The 15,287-nt window shown below is 44.0% G+C and overlaps 3 protein-coding genes across 8 annotated transcripts in view; all 3 read left to right on the forward strand.

Moving 5' to 3' along the window:
• Positions 1–2,638, forward strand: part of otofa (otoferlin a) — a 127,755-nt gene extending 125,117 nt beyond the window's left edge. For 3 of the 4 annotated variants that reach the window (XM_088362072.1, XM_088362075.1, XM_088362073.1), the window contains 4 exons: positions 73–314; positions 377–555; positions 633–733; positions 1,284–2,638. In XM_088362072.1, coding sequence (XP_088218198.1) covers positions 73–314; positions 377–555; positions 633–733; positions 1,284–1,464 — 703 coding nt within the window. In that variant the 3' untranslated portion in view covers positions 1,465–2,638. Of the gene's footprint in view, positions 1–72; positions 315–376; positions 556–632; positions 734–942; positions 1,136–1,283 lie in introns of all 4 variants that reach the window. The other variant, XM_088362074.1, reaches the window with a different exon arrangement.
• On the forward strand, positions 2,236–9,790 carry dpf3 (double PHD fingers 3). Of its 2 annotated transcripts, XM_088362100.1 has the most exons (13): positions 2,236–2,363; positions 2,805–2,999; positions 5,787–5,947; positions 6,335–6,442; positions 7,135–7,268; positions 7,337–7,432; positions 7,501–7,573; positions 7,870–7,911; positions 8,536–8,673; positions 8,739–8,867; positions 9,002–9,114; positions 9,188–9,269; positions 9,346–9,790. In XM_088362100.1, the coding sequence occupies exons 2-13, from the start codon at positions 2,968–2,970 to the stop codon at positions 9,411–9,413; spliced, it is 1,176 nt and encodes a 391-aa protein (XP_088218226.1). In that variant the 5' UTR covers positions 2,236–2,363; positions 2,805–2,967; the 3' UTR covers positions 9,414–9,790. The 2 variants fall into 2 exon arrangements, with proteins under 2 accessions (XP_088218226.1, XP_088218227.1); XM_088362101.1 differs by lacking the exon at positions 7,870–7,911.
• A 188-nt stretch (positions 9,791–9,978) lies between these two features.
• On the forward strand, positions 9,979–15,238 carry ttc13 (tetratricopeptide repeat domain 13). Of its 2 annotated transcripts, none has more exons than XM_088362085.1 (23): positions 9,979–10,211; positions 10,792–10,886; positions 10,969–11,044; positions 11,122–11,192; positions 11,259–11,324; positions 11,401–11,493; positions 11,576–11,692; positions 11,775–11,885; positions 11,944–12,026; positions 12,105–12,246; positions 12,321–12,495; positions 12,572–12,728; positions 12,804–12,934; positions 13,006–13,138; positions 13,249–13,341; positions 13,428–13,511; positions 13,578–13,662; positions 13,741–13,850; positions 13,916–14,051; positions 14,144–14,223; positions 14,362–14,440; positions 14,531–14,610; positions 14,678–15,238. In XM_088362085.1, exons 1-23 carry the CDS (start codon positions 10,046–10,048, stop codon positions 14,790–14,792), a joined length of 2,478 nt encoding a protein of 825 aa, XP_088218211.1. In that variant the 5' UTR covers positions 9,979–10,045; the 3' UTR covers positions 14,793–15,238. The 2 variants fall into 2 exon arrangements, with proteins under 2 accessions (XP_088218211.1, XP_088218212.1); XM_088362086.1 differs by having other exon boundaries at positions 13,744–13,850.
• The last annotated feature ends 49 nt before the right edge of the window (positions 15,239–15,287 follow it).

Raw genomic sequence — 15,287 nt, forward strand, 5'->3', positions numbered from 1 at the left:
AACCATTTAAGGCGCATGTACGGCCAAACCGATCGATTAGGTTCTGATCCATGGTCTCGCCCGACTTGCCAGGTGGCTGAAGGGGCAGCAGGAAGACCGACAAGACACGGACGTGCACTACCACTCCCTGACGGGTGAGGGCAACTTCAACTGGCGCTTCGTCTTCCCTTTCGATTACCTCATGGCGGAGGAGAAAATCGTTATCTCAAAGAAAGAATCCATGTTCTCCTGGGACGAGACGGAGTACAAGATCCCGGCTCGCCTCACCCTGCAGGTGTGGGACGCTGATCATTTTTCTGCTGATGACTTCCTGGGTAAGTCATGGAGTTCTACTCAATAGATGAATGCGTAGAGACGAGATTTGGATTACTCGCAGGTGCCATCGAACTGGACCTAAATCGATTCCCTCGCGGGGCAAAAACATCTAAGCAGTGCTCCATCGACTTGATCCGAAATGAGCAAGAACTTCCCTCCATTTCCATCTTCAAGCAAAAGAGGGTAAAGGGTTGGTGGCCCTTTGTGGCTCGCGATGAGAACGACGAAATGGAGCTGACGGTAAGACCAAATGTGATCCAGGCAATCTGGATTTTTTTTTTTGTACCCACTGTTGTGACCTTTTGCTGTGTCTCCAGGGCAAAGTGGAGGCTGAACTCCATCTGGTGACTGCAGAAGAGGCAGAGAAAAGTCCAGTGGGACTCGGACGGAACGAGCCCGATCCACTGGAAAAACCAAAGTAAGCTCCAAGTGACTCCCTGCATAGTGAAGACACGCATGGCTGATTTAATTTTTTGCTGCTTAGCGTTCTTTCTCTCAGTGAGGAAAGCGGTGCAATACATATGACAACCACTGCTTTCCTCACTGATGCCTTCTTCTTCTACCCCCTCCTCCTTCCTCTTCTTCTGTCTTTTCTTTTCCCACCCCGCGTCTCCCCCTCCTCATAAGTCGCCCGGATACAAGCTTCATGTGGTTGCTGGGTCCTCTCAAGTCCATTCGCTACTTCTTGTGGCACAACTACCGTTGGCTGATCCTCAAGGTGCTGGGGCTGATTCTGCTGCTCCTCATGCTGGGCCTCTTCCTCTACTCCATCCCTGGCTACCTGGTCAAGAAGATTCTGGGTGTCTGATGAGCCGAGCCGGTAGTCTTGGTCCTCCAACCAACCCCTCTTCCTCCTATTCTTCTTCTATGTTCTGTGCATGGCTTTTGCATCCTACTGTCTTGTTTTTTTGGTTTTTTTTTTTCCCACGGCTGCTAATGAGTTACTCTGTCTTGTGTCCACCATCAAGTCGGCCAGACACCACCTTCCTGTGGTTCCTGAGCCCGCTGAAAGCCATCCGCTACCTGGTGTGCAACCGCTACAAGTGGCTCATCATCAAGATCGTGCTGGTCCTGCTCCTGCTCATCATGCTGGGCCTTTTCCTGTACAGTATGCCAGGCTACCTGGTCAAGAAGTTGCTCGGGGCCTGAACCGGAACATCAAGTGGGCAGGGAGAGTGGAAGTATATCTATCTATCTATCTATCTATCTATCTATCTATCTATCTATCTATCTATCTATCTATCTATCTATCTATCTATCTATCTATCTATCTATCTATCTATCTATCTATCTATCTCGATAGATATAGATATATGTAGATATAGTAAAGTGTGTATATATACGTGTATATTTAGTAAAATATATGTCTGTCTGCGAAGTCTATCCCTGTCTATTTATATTTACTATGATTTGACTTTTTCACATTTAAACGTTTTCTTGTTTTGTACCAACAAAATAAACGATTGTTTGAATAATCGCAATTTCAATTATTACCAAGCTAATCATAGTTAATAGTATTTTTTTATATAATCAGGCAGCCTTGAGTTAAATCAATTGACAGTTATGTTGATTTTTGGTTTTACGCATAAACTGTATATATGTTCATTTGTTGGTTCCAATATTATGTCAGGATTTTGTACCTAATTTTGTGTCCATTTTTGTAGCTACTTCTTTCCAATCTATGCTTGCTTCAGTATAAAATGGCAAATAATAGGAAACACAGATGTATGTACTCAGGACTTGACAGACTCTTGCAGGAGCATGCAAAGTTCTGCTGTTCCAGGTTCTCAATTTCAGGGAAACAATCGGAGATCTTGGTGAGAACAGCCATGGAAGACAGAGGAAGGCAACTATTTAAAATTTGGTTATGTATATGCATTTGTATGTATTCCACTCACTTACTCCCATGTGCTTTTTCAGTGTGATCTCCGGCCACGCCCACACTTTGTTTATCCTCGGTGATGACGTCAGACAATCTCTTCCAGTACACTTCGGCTAATTTAGCGGCAACAAATAAACAACAAGTGGTAAATTTCTTCCATATATTGGTAAGATACATACCGTTGGACGTTTTTGTATTTTCAAATGATTTCCAAGATTGGAAAATTTGTCTTCCGGCCAGTGAGCATACGTCATTTGGTCCCACCTTAAAGTGTTCGTCATTGGTTAATCGCTAACAACACTGCATGACGTTGTTGATTTTCATTGGCTGTTTCCATTTTATTGAATCTAAAATGTGCATTTTGTTCATTCTGTTAAATATGAAAAGAAATCAAATGTGACAATTTATTCCTAAAATAAAAAATGATTGTCCCCAAAACAATCTCATGTGGCACTTTATTGCATATATGTTTACATATTTACGTATAGTGTATTTTGAGTTTTCACTATTTGCAACGTGACTAAAATGCAATCCTAGTTTTTTTGTGTTACGCCCTGAAAAGCAAAAACATACTAATAAAAGGTTTTATTGTTATTCCTTTTGACAGTAATTCTGAGGCCGCGCCCACTGCCGAGACGTTGCTGTTGGCTGCACACATTGGTTGCTTCTATGGGTCAAACCGCACACTCCTCCTCCTCCTGCTCATTTTTTGGGTCCGAAACTACATCGAGATTTCGAATACAGTATTACGTTACTGGTCCTGCTGGAAAATGGCGACTGCGATCCAGAATCCATTAAAATCGTAAGTAAGCGCTTATTATTGACGCACGGGAGGTTGCATCGGAGCAGATTGTGTGAATGCATCAAAGGAGTGCATGTGCTTGACGAAAATCAAATCAAAATAGCACATTTGAACGATGCTATTGTTAGACCTGTACAATCTGTGCACGCGTGTCTGCAGGTAATGCATGGCAGCCGATTTGATGGATTGCGCAATGATACGCTATGAAAATATGCATTTGTGCTCCTCTTTTACTTCGGAAAAGTTCTCCTCAATGCACTCAGGTTTATGAAAAAGACGCATTATGAGTGCGTTCACATTTATTACCTCTTATTTTGTTTAAAAAAAAAAGTGCATTATTTTGGGGGGGCGTGGAAAATCAATAGTGCTAAAACACAAGTTGTGTTTAACTTTTTAAGTTCTGCACGTTTGTGTTTCATCTTTCAGAAGTGTTTGTTTTTAAACATTTTGCTCTGGAACATTTATGTACCATACAGTTTAATTATACCAATAATTAAATACAGCTCTATTTTTCAATAACAATAAATATACTTACTATAAATAAACCTTAGTTTTGATGAACACTTAGGGCTACTAAGCTACTGTATTTTAGCTTGTTCATCTCTAAATTCTTACATGATTTTGGAATGACTAATTATGACATAATGACCATATAGGGAACATGTTTGTCTTAAACACTTTACCGCATTTGTTTGGATGTATTGCAGGCTATTCAGAATCTTTCCTGCTTTCTCCCAAATCTGTTTTTCCAGCAGTGCACTCTCTATTCTCACCATTATTTTCACTTTCCTGAATTCCTGAGTCAAAATGAATAGGGGCACAATGACGCAGAGTGTAACACACTTTAGCAGACTGGCGGCACTTTAAATTCATGTTTCTGCAGAGTAGTTTAGCCCACAGACAGTGTCCAGATACAGGATTGTATTTGCTTGTTTTTGTTGTCGTGCATGTCTGAACATCAGATTAGTGCGCATCCTCCAGAGGCCATCTGGTGTTATAGGAGTAAAAGGAAGAAAGACCTGGAACTGATTGTAGGACCTCAGCCAAGTCGGAATAATCCATATTTGGATCTGTATCTTCTTATTTGATAATAGAAAATTGCTCAATAGAATATAAATGCACAGGCTAAGCCCGTCTGCATTAACGTTATTGATATTTGTTTTTTTATGTGTGTCTGGGTTAGCCCGGGAGCTCTGTGGGGGTTGTGTATTTTTTTTTTATGTTTGTTTTATATGTCGCCACACACCCCTCCCCCCATAATGGCGTGGGGGGAGGATTGGGGGGGGCGGGGTCTGGAAGTGGAGGGCGGCCGTCTGGCTGCATGTACTTCATACATGCATAAAGCATTACGGGAGAACCTTGCGCTCCATCCATGCATCCATCTTTTCATCCATTTCAGCCCAGCTGCATCGGGGACATTTTAACCCCCCCCCCTGCACTCCGCATCCCCCCCCTCCCCTCCCTGATGGCCCTGATAATCCCCTATCCACCTTTTCCCCTTTGTGTGTGTCCCCCCTGTCTGCATGTGAGGGTGATTCGGGTCGAAAGGGAACAAGTGTGCCTCCAAGATACATCAACCCGCCCCCCCCCCCCCACACACACACACACAGCCGACCAAATTTATTCTGTTTTGCCCCAATACCCCCCACACACACACACACACACCACTCCGTCTCTGTTCCCTCAGCCTCCAACAAGCCCGACATGTATTCACTCATCCCGAACATATTTTTGTATTGAAATATGTAGAATAAAACAAAATCTTTTATGGGCTTGCAAAAAAAAACCAATCATACCAACGAAGTAAGGACGTGCATGGAGTCGGTTTCACTTCCCGTATCACCTGACAGTGATTTATCACAGCCCTGATGAGTTTACCATTGATTCATTGCTGTGTTTCGGGAAAAGAGGAAGTCAAAATACTCAAGTGCGCGATATGAATTTAACATGTGGCAGGCGAGGATGATTTGATGCGGTGGAATGACAAGCAGACATGAACTTCCCCCCCTTTATAGCTCATATCCACTGTGGAAAAAACATTTGGCACTCACAATAGCTTCCACTCTTCTGGTGACGTTCAAAGCACATTTTTGAGTCAAATAAAAATCCAATATTTATTCTGGATATCTGCCAGGGCAGCGTTAAGTTGGAAATGGCATATAGTGCCCCGTTTATGCCTGTTTGACATCATCCGAATACCTCAACTGGTATGAAAAAAGGTTATATAAGCATCGAGGAAAAGAAAAAACCTGCGTGCAAAGGAGAAACACATAATCCAATCTTTGAGGGGTGAGTCGTGCTGGTCTCAGGACGCACGCCGCCTTTTTCCATTGCATATCATACAAACACACGTGATGGCACACATGAGCGATGACGCCGTTATGTAAGAGCGAATCAAGTCGCCCGAGGTGACCCAAGGTCAGGCGAAGGAGAAAATGATTTTTATTTTTAGGAAAGGCTGAATTTTTCTCAGATGAAATCCCAAATTGTACGTTAGTCAGTATGCACTGGCGGTAAAGTCATAATTATAGAAGTCATGTTGATAGAGTACCTAATGAAATGGCCAGTGAGCCTTCACTCATCGCTCACCCTTTCCATCCAAACAATGAAGATCTTTGTGAAATCCACATGCTGGTCCTTGTCCAGTTTGGCATTCTTTACATATCTTCGTCAGGCATCTGCAGAATCTCTTCAACTTGTTGGCACACAAATACAAAAAGTCAGATAGCATCCTGTGTACATGCAGGTATCGGCCATGTTTGAACATTTGTCTATCTGTCTGTTCAGGCTGGGCGACCAGTTCTACAAAGACGCCATCGAGCAGTGCCGCAGTTACAATTCCCGCCTGCGCGCGGAGCGCAGCGTGCGGATGCCCTTCCTGGACTCGCAAACCGGCGTTGCCCAGAACAACTGCTACATCTGGATGGAGAAATGCCAGCGGCAGCCAGGTGAGGCTTGAAGAAGAGAAGTTTGGGCTTTTTATGCCCTCCAGAATTTCTTCTGCACCTGAAACCCAACACAACAAGATTGGAGCTCGCATCGAGCCGGACACAAATAGCTTGCCCTCCCTCTACGGCGCCGCGCCGGCCGCACCCAGCACTTTGCGGGCGGGCGGACATTATGTTACATTCAAATCCTTTCCCGCTGCCTTTTCTTCACCCCTTTTGCCCTGTGCAGACCCAAAAATAAATTCTTCACCATACAAATTGTGACAAACAACCTTTCCTGAATGTAAAATTGTGCGTGTGTGTATCAATGGCAGTTTTGTTCCAATATTAAGCTTGTTAAAATTCTTCTCGTGTCCCCTCATTTCCTTATATGTGTGTGTGTGCTAGGCAGGGTGTCAGGACAGATGTACGCCTACCCGGCACGTTGCTGGCGAAAGAAACGTCGACTCCACCAACCCCTTGATCCCCAACTACGCTTGTGCGAGCTTCGGCTAGGTAGGCACATATACACACACTGTTGCGTAATCGACATCATTTCATCACTATAAGAAAAATAAACTGACAAAAAAGGAAAAAAATAGCACATAGGGGAACCCTATGATATCCAATGTGTGTTCAAGGCTCACTATCTGACCATCTGGCTCTGGTTAGTCTGGTCTCCAGGTTGGAAATCAATGCCCCCTCTCTCAATGTTGCATGGAAACACACACACACATACGACCATTGCGGCACAGAAGAACCTTAACAGGGCCTCTAATCATTTGGCCATGTAAGTGAGTTCTATTCTAGTGTATGTTTTTTTTTATTTTTTATACATACCAGGAACCTGATAAGAAGGGAGGGAAGCTACTAAGGCGAGTGTTTGTTTCTGCTTTGCCGCCATTGTTTTTCCTCTCCGCCTCGTCTTCTAAATGAGTTATTTTAGAAACCTAAAAAAATAGAAATGGGTTAGGGGGGGGGAAAAAACTGTGCAGCACGGCCCAGATATCAATGACAACACACGGTGAAGGAATGTGACTGCTCCCCTCACAGGATTTTTTTTTTCATGTTTATTTAATACTTCCTGAGCAGCAGTGTGTATGGGGAATTGTACAAGGTCAGCGTCAAATAGGTGGAAAGTTGGATGAATTTAACGACAGTACTTGTTTTATAGTTCTTGGAAATTAACAAAAAAAAAATTTCCTCAGAGGCTGAGCTGGCCCCCAAGCGTGAAGGCCCCCCAGGGGAGGCCACAGCCCTGGAGGCCCTTCTCAGGGGTGACAGCCTCCTGGAGAAAAAAGGCAACGTGTGCAAGGAGGAGGAGACTTTGCTGGAAATCCAGGTGATTCAAGCAATAATGTCAAATTAACCTCCCATTTTTGCAACTGACGTATTTTTTTGGGGGCGTAGAGAGTGCTGGAAGCCGAGGAAAACGGTGACAGCTTTCAAGACGACGAAGACTTTGAAGCGGAAACGCCCAAGAGGAAGAACAGAAACCGAGGCAAAGTGAGTCCAAATACACTCGGAATTAACAACGAATAAAACAACATATGTGATTTTTTTTTTTTTTACAGAACAGAGGCTCCAGTCGTAAGAAGAGCGAAGCGCTCAGCGTGGACGACCAGGACAAACCTTACGTTTGCGACAGTAAGGCACCAAAAAAAAATTCCATTTTGATCCTGTCTGTGTCGTAATTTCGATTCAATCCGTACGTGACGGAAAAAAAGCCATTTGAATTCCCTTCAAGTCACTTCCTGTCACCTGGCATGAAGAAAGAGCGGGCTGTTTGTATGACCTGCCTCATAAGCATGCTCCTCTCCTCCAGGAAGGATTGCAGATGCGGACTGAATGAAACCTCTATTTGGGAAAAACAAATTGAATGTCCGTCTTTTCTTTTCTTTTTTTTTCCTTTTTTTTTTGCCTGTGTGTCTCCTCTGTTCCAGATAGACACAAACAAAAGCATAACTCAAAAAAGGCTGAAGAAGGTATCTGTCTTGCTGTGTTCTTCCTGTGTGTTGTCACTAATCGTTTTTGTTTGATTGCTTTTAAAAGCATGTCATTAACGCTTTTCTGACTGACGAGGCATGCCGGCAACAGGCTAACAGGCTGGCTTTATACGCAAGCATGTTTGCAACAGATAGAGATCATTGTGAGAATATTTGGACAATTTATAAAAAGTCTACACACCCCTGTTTGAATGCAAAGTTTTTAGCGTAGGGAAAAAAATAAAAAGAACATGAATGGGGATTAAAACATGTTTTGAAATAATGTGTTGCTCTCATTTTGTTCAACCGAGTATTTCAACAGGGGTGTGTAGACTTTTTATACTCACTGTGGTTCTGCAGCCTGACAAAATGGCTGCCCGTTTTTTTAGATGTAAAGCTCACAGGTTGATTGTACAACTTTAATCGGGTAATTATCGTAAAATGTTACTGAAAAATTCATTTTCTCGTATTCACAACTTGTCGTAGTTCACTTTTTATTGTGACCCTAACCAAAGCTCTAACCTCCTCTGTAGTTTCCCTTTTTTGTCCATGAAAGGAATGATTAGCAACAACCTAGCTCCATCATAGACAAGCGATCATTTTGGGGTTCTTGTCGATTTACAGTCTGCGGAAAGCGTTACAAGAACCGTCCTGGCTTGAGCTACCACTACACGCACACTCATCTGGCAGAGGAGGAAGGGGGCGATGACGAGAAGGAGAGCGAGCCGGCCTCGTCCCCCCCGCGACCTGACAACCACAAACGTAAGAAGCATTTCACGACACAATCAAATAGAGCGTTTCCCTCACGAGACTTTGTGTCACTGTAGCTCAGAAAGGTCCAGACGGCGTCGTCATTCCCAATGACTACTGCGACTTCTGCTTGGGGGACCAGGACTCCAACAGGAAGACGGGCCAGGCCGAGGAACTGGTGTCCTGCTCCGATTGCGGACGCTCCGGTAAATGCTTTGAGGGATCAGAAGAACACCGGAAATGCTAATGTGCTGTAACGTCATCGAGAAGCTTTTCAAATAGCACATGAATTTGACAAAAATGACCTTGTAATGCTCATTTTGTCGTTTTTTTTGGACAGGCCACCCGACATGTCTGCAGTTCACAGACAACATGATGCACGCGGTGAGAACGTACCAGTGGCAGTGCATTGAGTGCAAGTCCTGCAGCCTCTGCGGCACCTCCGAAAATGACGTAAGCACCTCAAAGGGAAACATATTTTCATTTTGATGACATTCTGTAATGGGATCTTGTGCGTGACCCTCAGGACCAGCTGCTGTTTTGCGACGACTGCGACCGAGGCTATCACATGTATTGCCTCAAGCCCCCCATGACCCAACCTCCAGAAGGTATCATAATAAAAGACGAGAGAATGCAATTTTTGAAATGAATTGTTGGAATGTCAAATCGTTTTTGCGTCCGCAGGAAGCTGGAGTTGTCACGTGTGCGTTGACCTGTTGAAGGACAAGGCTTCATCCTTTGGCGACGTATAATGGCCGCCTCTCTGGCAGTGTACACACACAATATAGCCTTTAAATTCAGTTTTGTCATTTTTTTTTGCTGAATCAGACTGTGTGTGGGTGTACCTAATGAAGTGTCCATTGAGTGTATTTACAATGTACAATACAGCCCCCTCTATACATACACACACACACACACACACTCCAATGCAGTTTTTGGGATTTTGGATTGATTTTTTTTTTTCCCCACTCTCTACCTCTCATGTAGCAGAGACAACTTTATGCTAATCAGTCTACCTCACCTCTCAAGCACATCTCTTGATTACTTATGTCAGTTTTTCTCAACAAGCGCAACTTGCGTAATTACATGTTAGACTTTGTGAAACAAAAATAAATGTCTTGTAAATTTGGCACATCACTGGTAAATGTGAATCATTAAAAAAACTCCAAATATAAAAAAAAGAAGGCTTGAAAAACTCAAACTCTGCGCTGAAACCATGTAATTCACATGTCAGTCCAGTAGATGGCGGTAATGCTCCACAATATAGTTGACTACTGCCATTTATGTCCAACCTATGAATGGACAAGAATGAAAAGAAGAGGTAAGGGGGTGTGGCTTACTGCTGTCCGTTCGAAACGCATACACGCGCCTGTCCCGGCCAAACATGGACCCCGCCGGCCGGGTCATGCTATTTCTCTGGCTGCTCTGCGGCTACCTGTGTCGGATAACGCTGGCCACCGAGTTCTCGACGCTGACGCTGTTCAACAGCGAGCTCCACAAGCAGGGGTGCAGCTCGCTGTCAGACTGGGAAGAGTACGCAACGGACTGCGGTAAGCGGAACGGGGGAATAATGTTGCCCTTTTGCTCAACGAGCTAATGCTAACGTACCGTAGTGACTAACAACAATGTTTTTGACAGCCGCGGGCGATCGTATTTCGTCATTTAATTGTTTGAATGTATTTGAAAACAACTGATTTGGCGTCTTAATTCATTTTTTTTATAGTCTTGCAATTGTTAAAAAAAAAAAGTCGCAGCCTATTTAGTTTTAAAATTGGTTAGTGGCAAGTGTAGTCTGATGTGGGTACTATGAAAACATTGCAAAACTTGTTTGCTCGAAGATTGTATTTTCCTTAAAATACATTGAATTTTAAATAAGAGGAGTAATGCAGAATAGCCTGCAATAAAACAAACCAATTTATCCAGAATTGTATCTTAATACATTTCATTGTGACACCTTATTATATCATATTCACAACCCCTAAAGAACATACAGGTTTATCAGGACACACCATGCTTTCAAAATCTTTGACGCTTACACGCCCTTCAAAAGGAGATTATTTGGCAGACAAGTACTCGTTACAAGTGTTTGTACGCCTTCTGTAATTGGATCTAACACGTGTCTCTTTTCAGAATCATCCATCTTGCAGCTGGATGACCCAAATTGCGACGAAGGCAGCAACCAGCCCTGCGAGTCAGTTTTCTCGCTCAACGCTGAGAAAATTCTTGTGAGATCACGCATCAAGAAAAATAATCCGCAAAGCAATCATGTATTATCTGAGCTGGAGGTGTGTTGTTTTTTTCTCATAGAATCAAGCCAAACAATTTATTGAACAGAAGAAAATCCCCTACCTTGTCAAAAACGTCAACACAAATGAGGAACTTGGTATGTTGCCCAAATTGAGCCTCTTTTGCAATTCAGTTAAGAGCCTACAATTTATGTGCTTTTTTTTTTTTTTTAAGCCATTGGTTATGTTCTGATCGGCAACGGCCTCTACGACGAAGCCATTAAACACTTCTCCCTCCTGCTACAGGTACGTCCAAACATCTCACCATAATCTCCAAATCTGAATAATGCTGCATGTTTTTTTTGACTGTAGAGTGACCCTGAACTAGTCAGTGCCATTTATGGCAGAGGGATCGCCTATGGCAAGAAAAGTCATCAAGTAAGTGACATTTTTATTGATTTTATATTTTATAATACATCTGCAACTGCTGTTTCTCTCCCCTGCACTTTTGTAGGACATAAAAAATGCTGACCTGGCACTTTATGAGCTTACCAGAGTCATCACACTGGAGCCCAACTGGCCTGAAGTGTACGAGCAGAGAGCAGAGGTTAGTAGCCAACTCCACGAGTTTTATTTTTCCCCTAACCCCACAAAAAAGTCACATTTGACTCCCTCCTTCATTTCTGTAGATTCTGTCTCCTCTGGGTCGCATCAGCGAGGCTCTGGCAGACTTGACCAAAGCCATCCAGCTGCAACCATCAGCTCGACTCTACAGACATCGAGGAACACTCCTCTTCATCTCCGAGGTTTGAATTATAAGGCACCGCCACTGTTTTCTTCAATCAAACCAATATTTGCGTTTGCACCATCACCTCTCCCTTCTCCCAGGACTACGTGTCGGCGTCGGAGGATTTCCAACAGTCTTTGGAGCTGAAGAAGAATCAGCCTATCGCCATGCTCTACAAAGGCCTCACCTTCTTCCACAGAGGGATGCTCAAGGTGTGCTGACCTAGGGATAACATTTGAGGTTCTTTTATTTATGGAACTGTACCCTTAGGAAGCCATTGAGACGTTCAAGGAGGCGCTGAAGCTCAAGTCTGACTTCATAGACGCTTACAAGAGCCTAGGACAAGCCTACAGGTAGGCTTACTTCCTGTTGTCTTTTTTTCGTTCTCAATGTTCTCGCCCTCCTTTCATTGTACTCTTCCGTCCTCGCAGAGAGCTGGGCGACTTTGAGGCGGCAATGGAAAGCTTCCAGAAAGCCCTCATGCTGAACCAGAACCACATCCAATCCCTGCAGCTCCGAGGCATGATGCTCTACCACCACGGCTCCTTACAGGAGGCCATCGGCAACTTTAAGGTGGACCCAAGTGCACGCCTTTCCGATTCGGAGTGGCCACAAATTGAACAAGGTGTTATTTTTTTTGCCTTCAGAGGTGTTTGCAGCTGGAGCCGTACAATGAGGTGTGCCAATACATGAAGGGCCTGAGTCACGTGGCCATGGGGCAGTTCTACGAGGGGATCAAAGCGCAGACCAAAGTCATGCTCAACGACCCACTGCTGGGACAAAAGGCCAGCTCCGAATACCTCAAAGTCAAATACCTCCGAGGTGGGGGCCGTCCGGCGATCAGGATCATTTTCAATACCGCTGATGTGATGTATATATATTTTTTTCCCTCAACTAGAATACTCTCGCTACCTGCACTCCCACCTGGATGTCCCTGTCGCCGAATACAACGTGGACCAGGACTTGCCGGGCAATTTTAAGAATCACTGGGCCAAGAATTTGCCCTTTCTCATAGAAGACTACGAGGAGCAGCCCGGCCTACAGCCGCATATCAAGTACAAATTTGCTTCCGGGCTCTATTTCAAAATGTCGCAAAATAAAACAGCAAGAACATTTCACTCCTGTTCCAGGGATGTGCTGCCGCAGAACTTTGAGTCCTACAGCAGTGAAGTCCAGAAACTGATTTGCACGGCCGATCATCTTGGGGCGATGATGCAGTACGACACGCCGGGCTTCTTGCCCAACAAGAGGATACACAGAGGTGCCTCGAATGACCTCCTGACCTCTTAGATTGTGGCATGATCATAAAATAATGCTCTTTGCTGTGTGCAGCCATGGGCCTGGCCACCTTGGAAGTGATGCAGGCCATGCAGCGCACGTGGAGCAACGCCAAAGTGCGCGTCAACGGCAAGACCAGGCAGATGCAATGGAGGGACATGTTTGACATCGCCGTCAAGTGGAGGAGGTAGGAAGTCTAAAGGAGGTTGTCGGGATTACAATTTAATCCTTGCACATGAATTCATCCACGACATTTTTCACGAGCTCTTGACCTGACTTGTTCCCCCACGTGTGAAGGATTGCTGATCCCGACCAACCAGTTCTGTGGTTAGACCAGATGCCTGCCAGGAGTCTCAGTCGAGGCTTCAATAATCACATCAACCTTATCAGGTGATTGTAAGACTCATTAAACACGCCTTCTGTGAACTGTTTTCTCAAATGTCTACACCCCCCCTTCTCTCTCGCTCTTCTCTCAGGGGCCAGATTATCAATATTAGATACCTGGCCTACTTTGACAACATCCTGGACTTCATCAAAGACAGAATACTGGTCTACCACGGGTACGCACTTGCATGTCAAATTGAGAAAGGGAACTAGACCAAATCAATAAATTTCCAATTTCCCAGGGCGTACAACCCCAAAGGGCTGGTGGAGGTCCGCCAAGCCCTGGAGAATGTCCATAAAGTGGAGGATCTTCTTCCTATCATGAAGGTAAAGATGCAATGAGGGGAAGCGGAACTCCCGCAATGTGCTCGTCCTGCATTTGCAGCTCACGTTTGTTTCCTGAAGCAGTTTAACAGTAAAACCAGAGACGGCTTCACGGTGAACTCCAAAGTGCCCAGCATGAAAGATCCGGGCAAAGAGTACGACGGCTTCACCATCACCATCACGGGAGACAGGTGAGCGTGCGGGATTTTTTTTTTAAGTCAGCAGTCAAATAAAATTATTTTTTGCCGTCTTCCAGGGTGGGCAACATGCTGTTCTCGGTGGAGACGCAAACCACGGAGGAGCGCACGCAGCAGTACCAGTCGGAGATCGAGTCCATCTACAGGGAGCTGACGACCAAAGGGAAGGTCTTCGTGCTCTCCACTGAGTTTGCGGTAATGTCAAAGCGCCATATAGTTAATCAATGATATATATTTTTTTTATTGTCGTCTTTCCACCTGACCGAGGCAACCTTTGCTCTTTGCAGGACGCCGACGCCGTGTGCAACCTCATTTTGTCTCTGGCCTATTACTTTTGCAACCTGATGCCACTTTCCAGAGGCTCCAGGTAATCATTACACATCCGGTTTAAAAAAAAAAAAAAAAATCTCAGGTTGGTCAAGGTCAAACAGTTCAATTGTTTGACACATTTTGTGAATGTTGTGATTTATTTATTGATTGAGACTTTTATTGTGTGTATGGTCAGTGTGGTGGCCTACTCTGTCATGATGGGGGCAGTGATGGCCAGTGGGAATGAGGTCAGTGGGCGGATCCCGAAAGGAAAGGTAACAGAAGCATCTAAGCATAAATCAAGTAATATATATACATGTATTTTAAATTAAACTCAAACGAGGTTCTGTTTATTTTATTGTCAGCTGGTGGACTTTGAGGCCATGACGACGCCCAGTCCAGAAAGTTTCAGTAAAACAGCAAAGAGCTGGATGCATTTCAAAAGGTGAGATGAACAAAATGTTCATTATGAGCAGAAGCATCATCATATACTTTTTTTTTTTTTTTTTTAGTTTACCATCTTGGTACCAGAGTCTGCCCTCTGTGGCCGAGACCTTCCCGTCCATCCGAACCATGATCGAAGTCCTCAACGCAGACTCGTCGTCGCAATGCTCAAAGAAGTCCTAGCACGAAATGCGCAAGAGATAAGTCAGGACAAGTTGAAAATTGGCGGAGCAAATGGAAAAGCACAACATTCAAAGATGGCACAGTTCAGTTTTTATGCTTTATTATCATTTGGCTATTAATTGTAAGAGGCAGGAAAGAATTGTCGACGTGCAAAAGAAAAAAAGCACAACATTTTGGTCACACTCGCACAAATGCACAGTTGACCCGCGTAGAAGAAAAATAAAAAGCACAACAGTATACAAACCTTAAATGAAGTGATGTTTACGCGGATTGAGCACAAGGTTTGGGAAGGCTTTTTCATCAACTTTGGTATTTTAATTAATTTAAAAAAATCAGACCAAACAAAAAGTTCCTTATAATTTGTAATGACCCTTTAAAAGTGCAGAACCTTGCAGGGGATTTGGAGTAAATGTTTTCCAGCCAATAAAGTGGTTGACCCGTGTTGTTTTCTTTGCAATTATTATTATTTATTTATTGCAATTATTATTTATATCA

This window comes from Syngnathus floridae, chromosome 19 (assembly GCF_059516105.1).
Source record: "Syngnathus floridae isolate MCC-2025c chromosome 19, RoL_Sflo_1.0, whole genome shotgun sequence".
Taxonomy (NCBI): domain Eukaryota; kingdom Metazoa; phylum Chordata; class Actinopteri; order Syngnathiformes; family Syngnathidae; genus Syngnathus; species Syngnathus floridae.

Bases quoted from the DNA above. Each gene is read 5' to 3' on its own strand.
- dpf3 (XM_088362100.1), top strand. From the start codon at position 2,968: ATGGCGACTGCGATCCAGAATCCATTAAAATC. The intron at 6,443-7,134 runs GTAGGCACATAT...AAATTTCCTCAG, and splicing joins CTTGTGCGAGCTTCGGCTAG to AGGCTGAGCTGGCCCCCAAG. The intron at 7,269-7,336 runs GTGATTCAAGCA...TTGGGGGCGTAG, and splicing joins AGACTTTGCTGGAAATCCAG to AGAGTGCTGGAAGCCGAGGA.
- ttc13 (XM_088362085.1), top strand. From the start codon at position 10,046: ATGGACCCCGCCGGCCGGGTCATGCTATTTCTCTGGCTGCTCTGCGGC. The intron at 10,887-10,968 runs GTGAGATCACGC...TTTTTCTCATAG, and splicing joins TCAACGCTGAGAAAATTCTT to AATCAAGCCAAACAATTTAT. The intron at 12,247-12,320 runs GTGGACCCAAGT...TTTTGCCTTCAG, and splicing joins AGGCCATCGGCAACTTTAAG to AGGTGTTTGCAGCTGGAGCC.